The sequence below is a fragment of the Pinus tabuliformis genome, chromosome 4_1 (assembly GCF_031772625.1).
Source record: "Pinus tabuliformis cultivar Carrire ecotype Pingquan chromosome 4_1, CPIR1, whole genome shotgun sequence".
NCBI lineage: Eukaryota > Viridiplantae > Streptophyta > Pinopsida > Pinales > Pinaceae > Pinus > Pinus tabuliformis.
Window position 1 is genome coordinate 502,865,394 of NC_142303.1, and position 13,052 is coordinate 502,878,445.

General features: G+C 31.2%; 1 protein-coding gene across 4 annotated transcripts; it reads right to left on the minus strand.

The window, feature by feature from the left end:
- Positions 1-1,088: 1,088 nt before the first annotated feature.
- LOC149176743 (gamma-glutamylcyclotransferase 2-2-like) lies at positions 1,089-4,539 on the minus strand. 4 transcript variants are annotated; one of them, XM_089419965.1, is made up of 9 exons: positions 4,308-4,538; positions 3,715-3,833; positions 3,530-3,606; positions 3,249-3,305; positions 3,091-3,147; positions 2,897-2,940; positions 2,682-2,753; positions 1,646-1,725; positions 1,089-1,547 (listed from the first exon to the last, which is right to left on the minus strand). In XM_089419965.1, the coding sequence occupies exons 2-9, from the start codon at positions 3,821-3,823 to the stop codon at positions 1,456-1,458; spliced, it is 588 nt and encodes a 195-aa protein (XP_089276091.1). In that variant the 5' UTR covers positions 3,824-3,833; positions 4,308-4,538; the 3' UTR covers positions 1,089-1,455. The 4 variants fall into 4 exon arrangements, with proteins under 4 accessions (XP_089276091.1, XP_089276090.1, XP_089276092.1 ...); XM_089419964.1 differs by having other exon boundaries at positions 4,082-4,538; XM_089419967.1 differs by lacking the exon at positions 1,089-1,547 and adding an exon at positions 2,477-2,559 and having other exon boundaries at positions 1,654-1,725; positions 4,082-4,539.
- Positions 4,540-13,052: the final 8,513 nt, after the last annotated feature.

The following is a 13,052-nucleotide window of genomic DNA, read 5'->3' on the forward strand; positions in this document are numbered from 1 at the left end:
ATCAAGAGGATTGGTGAAGTAGCATCTAAGTTGGAGCTACCTTCTACAAGCAAGATTCATAATGCAGTTCATGTATCATGCCTCAAAAAGGCTCTTGGGAAATGTGTGACTCCTTCAACAGAATTACCTCCCATGGATAAAGAAAGCATCGAGTCTCGCAGTTTGATGCTTCATGGTGGAACAATCTCGGAATATTTAAACCGCCAAAAGAAGTTATATTGGGTTATTTCAAGCTCTTCTGGGTTATCTTGAACTCCAGTGGTAAGAGTTGGAGCCCAAGTTATGATTAGCGGTCACTTCTCCCTCTTCTCAATACGCTTTGAAGTTCGAGGTTATTTGTCAAAGTGAATAGCAGGTAATAGGTGAAGCTATGGTTAATCCTTCGCATCTATGGTTAATAGGACTTACAGGAGCAACTGGTCTAGCTGCACTGAGACATCACTAAATTGCAATTAAATACAATCAATTGGTCTCTAATGTTACTTCCACAATGGAGATGCCCATTCACGATAGAACTCTCATTCGGAGTATGGAGGATGAGCTTGCCGTCTACGTCAACAGTTCCAAGAGGTGCAATTGTCCTTTTGCCAGAGCCAGTCAGGCTCTACTTCGTCATGCAACTCTATCCATCAATATGTTATTATTCTTCCAGCCTGAATAATCCAACGTGGAAGCAAGATAGGAATAGAAACCAAGAAGGCCTTGACTCCCAAGCTATTTGATTAGTATGTTTACAAAATCTTGTAAAATTTTAGAAGATTTTTGGAGAGTTTAATTTTATGACTAGGGTTGTAGCCTTTGAAGTCTGGTTTTTTTGGTGCAATTTGGCAGTTGACAAAACTTGATTGTAAAAGCTTATCAATTAGTTTTGTGTCCAATTTTGATATAAAGCTGCATCCCCAAATGCAGATTTTGTACTTGATAGAATTTCTTGTTCTGATTAAAAAAAATTGTGAATCCATATTATAGAAAAATTTTGGTGCTGCATTATGAATCACTAAATAAGTTCACCTACTATAAATCCCATTTCCAAAATGTGCACTCCATGAATGAGTATAAATAACAAAAATCTTGACAAACTTCACGGATATAAAAATTTAACAACTTTATAAATCCACCCTCTGATTCAAAGTAAACAATGTACTCCCAGATAGGTCATGATTGAGAATCTTCAACAAGGAAGAACTTGCTTTTAAAATCCATTGTTTTCCTTATTTCCATGTTGATACCATCCTGAGCTTTTTTATCATAAAATAGCACTGTGATACTCTCGCTCAGAAAACCTAGTCAATTTGGAATTTGTAAACCACCTTGTCAACTTATGCATATTCAGCACTGTTGGTAGAAAAAAATGTAACTATTTCAGAACTTAGCATTTGGCGATATATCGTTGAAGTTGTAACTAGGTTCCTCTTCCTTGTTTGGGAAATTGTGGGATCCCAGAGCTATTAGTAGTCACAACGGTGATAGATGGAAAACGTTATGAAAACCTCCAAGAATTTTCCTCACTTCATTTGCAAGCATTATCACTCCCTTGTCTGCATGGCCTGTGGCATTATAACAAATAATCAAGTGATGAATTTCACTCCAACTGCATTTAGAACATGGATGTATGAAGGGCAGGTATTTCAAAAGAAGAACTCACCAATGCTGTGCATGGCTTGTTCCAACTTGAAAACATAGTCACGGTTATTCCCACATGGACCAGCAGCTTTAGCAATTTGCCTGCATACAAGATGATGCCATAAATAAGTTGAAATGTTTTAAATAAAAGACATCTCATATTAAAAGACAACCCAACTATTTATCAAGCATGGATTCCTCTCTTGTTGAGAGTCTCAAAAAAATCTTTTAAATAAAAGAAATCTCATATTTGAAACATTGATGTTTTTTCTCACAACGCAGCTATTCATCAAATATGATTTTCTTAAGAGCATGAGAATGTGTTCTGTCAGCAAGCAGCGATATAAAAAAATCTTTTTAGATAAAAGAAATTTCATATTTCGAACATTCATGTTTTCTATCTCACAACCCAGCTATTTATCAATAAAATATATATGAATTCTTCTTTTCTTAAGAGTATAAGAGTGTGGTTTGTCAGCAAGAAGCGAGGTGATCAGACTGTATTAATTTGGAAAACCAAGTTCAAATACCTGAATGTAGATATGTGTTCTTATAAAAAAATATATGTAAATTATGTGTTTTATTTTCAATTTAAGTAATTTATATGTATTGATTACATGTATTTTTTTTAAATTATAGTGAATTGGTAACTGGCAAAAGTAATCTCGGCAAGGCAAGATGTAGTACCAAACCTTGAATCTATCACTATACCAATAACTTAGCAACAATATCCAAAATGCAAAAAATAGATTTTATCTAGACACCTCCAAGAGGCCCACTCTTTCAGCCTAATATATAAGCTCCAAAATAACCAAACCCTATAACTTAGCAGCAATACCCAAAATAGCCAAACCTTGCAAAGATAGATTTTATCCCAGACACCTCAAAGAGGCCCACTCTTTCAGCTTGATATATAACATCCAAAATAGCCAAACCCTACAAAAATAGATTCTATCAACAACATCCAAAATAACCCAAAATAACCTAACCCTGCATCGGTAGATTCTATCCCAGACACCTCAAAGACGCCCACTCTTTCAGCTTAATATATAATATACCTTGCCATTTCTTGTAATGGGGCTGGGCCTAGATAGTACTTGTTTATGCTTTCGTTTGGAGTCGATATGAATCTGCGAGAATCAACAAAATCAATAATTCACTGTCTAAAATGCACGAGCAGAATATATTAAGCATATAACCCAAAGCCAAGAGAAATTAGGGCTATGAGGTCAAATCTGCAGAGAAATTAAGGCTATGATTTGCTTGAACTCACACTAGCACTCCAGTCAGAAATGGGGTTGCGAATTCTCCTTCCTCCTGCAAGAGGAAATCCACCATTAAGATATCCACCATTGAGCATTATATGAAAAGGTGAATCACATGAACAGCTTCTACATCTTTCCAAAAACTGGTAGGCAGTTGCCATGTATATAGATCAAATCAGCTGAACAGAGCAGAGCATCTTACTATGTAAAAATCTACGGAGGCCTTAAGATCATATTCACATTCTCTCCTCTCCAGATACTGATTATCACATATTTCAGTAATAACACATCAGCGCTTTCCCAATAAATAGGCAAAGAAAAGCATGCGAAACAAAACAGGGAGCATCCCTTTCATCTCACCTCCATAGCCAATCTTTCCTTCTCTGGCCCTCCTCTCACACAGTAAGCTCTACCCCACTAAGAAGATCAACCAAAAAAAAAGTGTAAGTAGATGCAGAAAAAGCAATGGAGATGCAGAACAATACCCATCCCAAGACAAATAAAAACAGAGTTCAAACAGCCTTTACACGCATTGCCTATTGCAAAATATATAGTATTCCCAGCAATGCACATGGCTTGGAACTTCTATGGGATATATATACAGAAGATATATGTCAGTATAAGAATATCTCTGTTCTTACAGAAATCGCTCCTTCCTGTGCTTCCAATGTACAGGTCCGAGCTGGAGATTGTGGTGTCCCACGGTGGTCAGTACAAGCTGCAAAAAGCACAAGGAAGAAATGCCTTTAAACAACCATTGCAGCATTAACCCCATTTTTACCCATTGAATAATGTGATTATTCATTAGTATCAAAGAAATTCTAACCTAAATCAAAAACTCTTCGGTAGCCCTTGATGTATCCAACGAATTCTTCATCAGCCTTAAAGCCTGGATTCCACACTAAGGACCCATAGCCAAAAACCCACAGCACCATCCTGGAAAATCTGTACACACACACCGACATGAGAGCTAGAATTGTGAAATGCCATCCCAAATTTTTTAATCTATGACTGTAACGCACATCTACATACACCCAAAACAGCATATCTACATCTATACAGACTCAATACACCCAAACCAGCACATCTACAGAGTCCAAATTTAAGCACCAGTAATTCAACAATTTAGTCACAAAACCCAACATAAGCACTAATCCATAAATGAAAGAAGTTGCAGGGAGCAACACACATACAGAGGAAGATCGTTTTCTCCCAACCCTGAACTACGCAACGGGCCGAATTTAAGGGTGGCAGATTATTGGCGAATCCTACCCACCTCACACAATGGCCTTAATTCGCTCTGAAAAACTGTTAGGGCAGGGCTAAAACAACAGAACCGGGAAAATAAATGGAACCCAAGTGAGAAAAATTAAAATCTAATCGAAACTGATCAGCGCAATGCTGTTTGAGTGATAAAACCGTAACTGCAGATCTGCCAGACAAGAGAAGAAGGATAAAAAATGAAGAATGTCGACAGATTATCCCCCAATTTACAGACAGAACTGAATTCAACGCAGAGTAGTGAGGCTGAAGGAGAGAATCCAAATGGTTTGGAACTCCGAGGCCTACAAAGCTCTGCCTGGGCAGGCCGATTTCTTCTTCTCCGCTCACGCCGAGGATTGAAGTGAAATCTGCCTCCACATAAAGCCCATCGGCTGCTTCGTGTAATATATTGTTCATTGCATGCTCACCATAATCTAATGTGATAGAATCATTGAATGGTCATTACCTTATCATGAATGATAATGACTTCCATGATCATGATGGCATGAAGTTCAGGATCAAAATTTTAACGCCGTTAAAGATTGAATTGTTTGATATACAGAGCCTACTGTTATATTTAAAAGCCGTAGTTTAACTCTTTTGCGTTTTGTTTTTTAATTATGTTTCGTCAATTTTAAACTATTTTGCGTTTTGTTTTTTAAGTTATATTTTTGTCAATTTTATTTAAAATTGAGTTAATTGGTATAATTTTGAAAATTTTATTAATTTTTCCACGGGGTTTAATTTATATATTTTAAAACATAGATGTTAAATTAGGAGAAAGATAAGATATAATTATATTTATGTCCAATTAATGAATACAAAGTAGATCAAAGGGATTGGTACACTGACATAAATAGGAGAACCAAATAGTCTCTTATAAAAAATCCAATGTACGAAGTAAATCAAAAATATAATGGATGAGGTAAATCAGCATCTAACTCTAGCGCAGAGCTAATAACTCGGACCCATCTCTCCTAGCATCTAAAACTAAATAAAATTCACACTAGATAAAAAAATTCAAGGAAAAAAAACAAATCTCAAATTAAAAATAAAACGGAAAAATCTCACTAAATAAATTGAAAATAAAAATTATATGATTAAATTTTAATAAAATGAAAATTATATCACTAAATTTAATAAGTAAAACTAAATTTCAATAATTAAATCAAAATACATATTGCATACATTAAAAATGAAATATTTTATAGGTTAATATAAAGTTAAAAAGTTTGGATTTCAAGTATATGTTTTATATTACATTCAAGTGAACAATAATGGTGAACTTCCCATTGAAACCGTCGAAAAAAGGAGCAGAATTTCATTAAAAAGTTTCTATATGTAGGAAGTTGAACGACGACATTCCATTGAAGGAGAATTGTTAGCCAAAATATCCGTGATACGACGACATTCCATTGAAGGAGAACTGTTAGCCAAAATATCCGTGCTAATGGGAGAAAAATGAGAAGAAATCTAAAAAGATTCGTGAAAAAAAAATAAAGATAAAAAGAATCTAAATTGTTTTTTATTTAGTTTTAGAAAGAAAAAATATAAAGGATTTTTGTTTTTTTTATATTTAGTTTTGGAAAAATATACTTTGGTAGGTTGAAGAAGATAAAATTAGCAATTATACATGGAAAGAATAGAATATGTTTATATGTCTGTGATGTTATTGGAAAAATGTTATTTTTTTTTTATTTTTTTTATGGTCAATTTTGGTAGCTGCGTCACTATAATACCAAGATTACATCTAGTGAGGAGTCTACTCCTTGAGTCCCACACTATAGCTGGACAATATACTCAATGTGATTTGAACCCTAACCTCGTGGGTTTCACCCAACCAACCCAGCCGCCTCACCGCACATCACTGTATTCTATTGCAAAAATGTTATAGCAAAGAAAATATAACAACTTAAAAGGTGGAGGATGGAGGGAAGGAAATATGTTCAGGCTTGCAACAATCTCACACTTGTGTCGATGCCTCTTTGATAGATGTTGCTCGCTAAATCATTTTTTCCAATCATACCACTATGTCAAAATCACATATGCATGTTATATCCAAGCTATAACATACAGGGTAATGAGGAGAAACAATACCATAGGTTCTCATAGGCACTGGCACACAAAAAATGTAATTGTACTAAGGAAATGACTAAAGTCAATGTGTGTTGATAATGGGATAAAATGTAATTGTACTAAGGAAATGACTAAAGTCAATGTGCATTGATAATGGGATTAAATAAAGATCATCTTTCACTAGAGTGACCTGGTATTCTGCAATCAACATAAAGAAGGGGGTTTATTTTAGAATTTTAGCTATCTCTTTTCAAAAAAAATAAAATTAATTCAGAGTCATTTTCATGGAGCCATTAATACTATTTTTAAATTTAAGTTTAAATTATGTCTAGCAAAGATTTGTAGGAATTGCAAATGTGTTGGAATTGCAATTTTGTGTGTAGTTTACACAATCCAAGTGTCCAAGTAAAGTTTCAAGCCATTGTATCCATTTATGCATTCAAAAATACAGTTTTAAACATGAAAAGTTACACATGCCATATGCATATATAGAACCAATATAGATCCATTTTGAAGAGGATTAAATCTCTTGAGATGCATAATTTTTTTCAAGTTTTGCACTCTAAAAGTTCACATATCAATAAAATAGATCCTACACTTGAAAAATCTGTGGTTAAAATGGATCCAAACTAAAATGTTGTTCTTTAAATCTTCTACCGTTTAGTTTTTGTTTTTTTTAATAATTGTATTTATTAAATTTACATAATGTTATAAGTGAGTTAAATTATTTAAAAAAATACATTTTAAAAAACATGAAATTACAATCTAACTAAATAATAGAACATGTTTTTAAATTAAATTTATTTCTAATTAAAAATATATTTAAAACAACATAAAATCACAATTTACTGATAAGCTCCATAAGGGTATTTGGGATAAGGAGCTAGGGAGAAAGAAAAAATATTATATTGAAGAGTTTAATCTCACTCATAATCGTTAACAAAAAGCTTACATAGGGGCCAATATTACTTGAGAGCCAAAAATTTTATTGCTCAGCTAAAGACTAATTCTCATCAAGTCCTTTGTGAAACTAGGAGTTGGAAAAGGTCAAAAGAACTATAGGAGGAAAGAGTATGTATTTTTTGCTCTTTCATAAAACTAGAAATTTTTTTAAAATGCGAGGCCTTCAATTCTAGCACCGAACTCTTTACGTAATCTATTCAACTAGGGGTTTTTTGAGAAGCTGGGAATTTTTATTGTGAGGCTCACAAGAAAATGGGTCGAATACAAGAACTAGATGCACAAGCAATATGTCCCATTGGCTATCTTTAGCCTCGTGGATGTTAAAATCATTTATTTCTTTCCTTATTTCTCATCTTTCCAGAAGTACAAATCATTTATTTCTTTCCTTATTTCTCATATTTGGAGAAGTACTCATAGTTGCCTATGCACAACTCCTATGTAAGTTAATTGTAGTTAAGAAGTATTTATGTCAAGGATGACCATTCCTAAACAAAACCCAATAACCTCTCAGGTTGAACACCATTTAAAGTGGGGCTTTAGCATAATTAATTAAAGCAATTTTGTGTGGGAGTTATCTTAAGAATCCCCAAAGCCGGAATTTCCATACGAACTTGACCAAAAATTTAGATATTTTATGTTGTATAAAAAAATTGGTTAAGTTATGATCTAGTTGTAAATTGGTTGAAAAAAATCAAAATTAAGTCCATTTAATTTTTCAATTAAACATTTTATATCATTCTACCTAAAAATCCCCTAAATATCTAAAGGAAATATTTAAAAATATATAATTTAATGTAAATCTTATTATATTTATTAATATGCTAGCATCGATAATAGCGTAAAAGGCCATGCCAAAAATGGGTTGTTTAAATCAAATTTAATTTAACATGTCTGTTCCTTGTATAGGGGAAGCACTACATCATAAGTATCATGGATTTTGAACATGAAGCTCCATACCCATATCCTAAAAATAAATATATTTAATTTGTATTTATGATATATAAATAAATATTCGACTGCACATTACACGAATCGGAATCAACCTATGTAAAACCTTTGTAGCTTTCTTAGTTCCAAGATAAAGACAATTCATTATATTTTAATAAAATAAGAACCTTTTTTCTTGTAAAAAAATTTATGACTTCGGTAATTGATTTAGTCTGCTTATTTATATTTTATTTTAATGTCACATAATAATAGTGATACATATTTATTTCTTATTTCTTAGTAATTTAAATATGTGATATAATTATAAAAAGTAAGGTTATCAAGCTTTTATTAATATAAAGATTTAAATGTGATTTTTTTTAAAATAATGCTAATTAAAAGTGAATTTGATTAACTGGAAACTTTTTATAAAAAAACTTCCAAAGTAATTATATTTAAAAAAATAAATTAATTGTAATATTTTTTTTAAATGGAAATATTTAATTTAAATGAAAGTGAGTTATTTAATTGATATGATAATTTTTTCATCATTTTGAATGTCAACATTGTTAATAATTTTGTTATTATGCTTTATTTATCTTTAATAATGAGTGAGTAAACATTTTCCGTATTTTAATTTGAAACAATAAATAAACACTTCTCACTCTTGATTTGAAGAACTACCTACTAAGTATATGATATGTATTTATAGTTTGGAAAATTTTCACATTATTGAATTCTTTATTTTACATATATTTGTTTTGCATGTGGAATGGAGAAATTATAAATCTCAATTTCATATTAACAAAGTATAAATATAAAGGAGAGAAATTATATATATATATAAAACAATGATTAAGAATATGTGTTTCTCTCGTAAAATATTATAGATTCAAATTCAAAGAAGAATAAAATATATATACTTTATAAACTTTAAATAAAAAAATATTATATATCAATTTAATATTTAATTTAGGCATAATCTTAAAATTAAATTATCGTTATTAGTATTCTTTTTCAAAAACATTAAAAATAAATAAATAACAAACTTATTTTTATTTTAGATATTAAAAATTAGTTAAATATAATACTAATAAAAAATATTTTGAAACAAATGGATATATATATGTGTGTGTAAAAAATGCCAAGATTGAAAAGTACAGGTTTCATGCAAAATTGAAATACAAATTTGTTAGAAAAAAATGAAAAATTAATCCACCAAAACATTTACATATAACGAAGATTGTTTGGCATTGCATTTGTCCATTTCTTTATTTACCATATATATTTTCCTCTATTATAAATTTTAGTAAAGTCCAAGGGTTGAGATCCCCTATTATAAATTTTAATAAAGTCTGGGTTGAAATTTTTATTTAAATTCTAAAATTTAAAGTTGAAAAATATTAAAATATTAGTTTATTTTTAAACTAAATGTTTCAAGTATGGGTTAAAAAAAGTTTATTATAATTTTATTTCAAAATATTATTAGTTATAAAAAATTAATATGTAAGTTAAATATATTTACATTTAAAAAAATATGGAACAAAATTTTTAACCATAGAGATTTATCCTTACTTTGTTGTGGAGGCTCTTAATTTGTAAATAAGTTTTGTTATAGTATCATGGGCCATTACTATGGCTTATCAATACTACAGGCCCAAAAAACCATAACTCATTTCATATGACACTTGTTCATATAACATTTTTTTTAATTAATTTAATTAAAAAGATAAAAAAAACATAACTACTTTGAAAATAAATCTCAATCATTAATTTGTGTATTGAAAATTTTAAAATATTTCATAGAGGTTAAATCTCTACAGTCCACCTAATAATTATTAATAATTAAATTAGAATTCTAAAAACCCATTCCAAAATATGCACACTTATCTATATAATTAAATTTAAAATTTTTAGAATTAATGAAAATTTTATTAAAATATAATAAAATGTCTCATTGTTTAAAATATATTAATTTAATTAAATAATTATTTTATATTTAATTTAAATTAACAAATTTAAATCAAAATTTTTAAAACTAATCAAGACTCTAAAAACATTAATTTATAATATATCAAAAATTTAAATCACAATAAAACCTTATTTCTCACTCAAATTTTGATGTTATCATTTAAAAAAACAACTGCCTAAAGTATTAACTAATTTTTTTCAATTAGTTAATTGATCAATCCCTGTAAAATTTTGATGTTATCATTAAAAAAAAAAGCAACTGCCTAAAGTATTAACCCACTACCCATACAATGTCTATAAGTTCACCGAATGTTAAAACTAATAATTTTTTTCACTTAGTTAATTGATCAATCCCTAAAAAAGACTGTAAAAGCTACTCTCTTTCGATTGCCAGCGAGGCAACATCTAAGGTTTCACTTCCTTGGATTTAATAATTGATGTGCTTGGAAGGAGGGAAATCCGTTAAGATGTAGCATGATCAGCACGCATGTGCCGCGTGTCTCCTTTGCGGTAATGAAAGTTGTTTTCACGTGCCTCCTCGTTTTTACCTTGGTGGCCTTTGCGGTAATGAAAGTTGTTTTCACGTGCCTCCTCGTTTTTACCTTGGTGGAGTTCACACAGGTGGCAAACAAGGATTTCTATGACTTGAACAAGGATGCTCAGGATTTCTATGATTTCATGATCACGTGTTTCTTTTTTTTTTTTTTTTTTTTCCGAAGGTGGCAAAACCTATCAAACTCAGGTGTCAAACCAACAGTGAGGACAACCATCTCTGGCTGCTATCCGCGAATGTCGATTTGACTCATCACCGTTATCAAGGAAAACCACGCCACCTGTAATAACCCGCTGGTGGTCCGTAAGGGAGCAGGCTTTCACTCCTGCCAGATGCCTCTGGGTCTTGGGCCGTTAACCTGTTTCCTTACGTCCGAGGAAGACGAGCTCTTAGCCAAGCAGAAGCAGTTTTACGGCATACTCCAGGCCGGATTTCATGATCACGTGTTATTTATAATAGTATTTATTTTATTTTAATTAAATTTTGAATAGACATTATTTAATGGGAGATAAATAAATGTCAAACGGAGATGAAAAAGGTAGATTAATGTTGTTACCTTGGTAGAGTTCACACTAATGGAGATGACAAGAAAAAATTTTATTTCTATGACCTAAGCGATGACACGTTATTTATAATAAAACCCATTTCATTCCAATCAAATTTTGAATAGATGTTATTTAATGGGCAAAACAATGGATAAAGAGATGTCAAATTGAGATGAAAAAAGCAGACACCCATCTCATTCCAATCAAATTTTGAAGACATGTTATTTAATGGGCAAAACAAGAGACAAATAATGGGCAAAACAACGGACAAAGAGATGTCAAACTGAGATGAAAAAATTAGACACCCATCTCATTCCAATCAAATTTTGAAGAGATGTTATTTAATGGGCAAAACAAGAGACAAATAGATGTGAAACGGAGATGAAAAAGGTAGACCAATGCTTCTAAGACTCACCAATTTCAAAAAAAGACACTTTTGGTATAAAAATTTATATTTAATTTTTGAAAAATTACTTTTCCACACTTACATTATTTAAGAAAAATTCTTTAATCTATAACATCTTAAAATTAATTTACTAACACAACTACATTAGTAAATATGATTAATAACATACTCAATAATATATATTTACGAATATATATTTCGTATCATAAATTCAAATTGAAAACCAAAACCATAAAAAATTCTGTAGATTTTAACATGCTTAGATCTTACTCTTCTCAACACTAGTCACAAGCCCAAATGATGGATAATGATGGATACTAAAGAGAATAAACCCATAAAAACATTGGGCTTATTAAATTTTAATCAAGAAAGAACCGACCATTACAAAAATTATCACAACTACTTTTCAATATTTTTCTTGGCCTCACATTTCCTACATGTCATCGTGGAGCTTCCTCAATTCAATCGCAGAGATAAAATGATCATCGGACTCCATGATTTCGATGAAGAAAATGTATAGCATTGTGCGAGAACTATCCAATATTAATTAGTAAAACAATATATTCTAAAACTTTATATTCTAAACCAAAGAAAAATAAATAAACAATGAACTACAATATATTCAAATGAGGATTCTTGTCACATACCCCGGTAACCTCGCAGGTAAAAGTAGGGAGTTAGAAATTTTATACAATTACCACAAGTAATTAATCAACTCACAACCCACAAATCATCACTAACCATTAGATATAACATTCACTAATACATCAAGCCAATTGCAGTGAAAGACAATAAGATATATATCCATCTTCATAACCATTAACCATCCATGTGGTAGTGTTCTGACATAAGCTGTCTCATGAATCCCCGTATCCATTACTTGATATCCTTAACCATATTAAATAATCATGCACTAAGACATTATGCTTGTCACAACAAATAAAGAACCATCATCTTTAAGGACCATCATCATCAACGGACACATAAGGCAATCACATCATTCACACCATAGAACACAGATATACCCTGGAAACCCCGTAGGGTGAAAACCAGCGAACGTTTAATCTTCTTATTAAACGCTCGTGAGGGTTTTCACCCCTCACTCAATGGTTTATAAGGGATTCCATCCCTTAACCATTGTCTTAAAATCTTTACAATGAATTATCATTAAGTTGTCACATAGCTAGCTAAAAGCTAATACAAGTTCATGTAATCTTTTATTTACATACCGCCACATGCAACATTCCTTGTGGCATAATTGTTCTGGCAATGGACAATGCTGCAACTCAAACTTATCTGCATGGACGAATAATCCTTTTCCTGCCAATGTTAATCATTACAATCCTTGGCACCAACCGCCATCTTTTCCTGTCAATGCTGTTGACAACAATCTTGGCAACAAGATTAGCTACAATATCAATAGATCATTAAACAACCTCTACAAATGATCTTTTATCATC

Bases quoted from the DNA above. Each gene is read 5' to 3' on its own strand.
- LOC149176743 (XM_089419965.1), bottom strand. From the start codon at position 3,823: ATGGTGCTGTGGGTTTTTGGCTATGGGTCCTTAGTGTGGAATCCAGGC. The intron at 3,607-3,714 runs GTTAGAATTTCT...TGCTTTTTGCAG, and splicing joins CCGAAGAGTTTTTGATTTAG to CTTGTACTGACCACCGTGGG. The intron at 2,941-3,090 runs GTAAGATGCTCT...TTCCTCTTGCAG, and splicing joins CCTCCGTAGATTTTTACATA to GAGGAAGGAGAATTCGCAAC.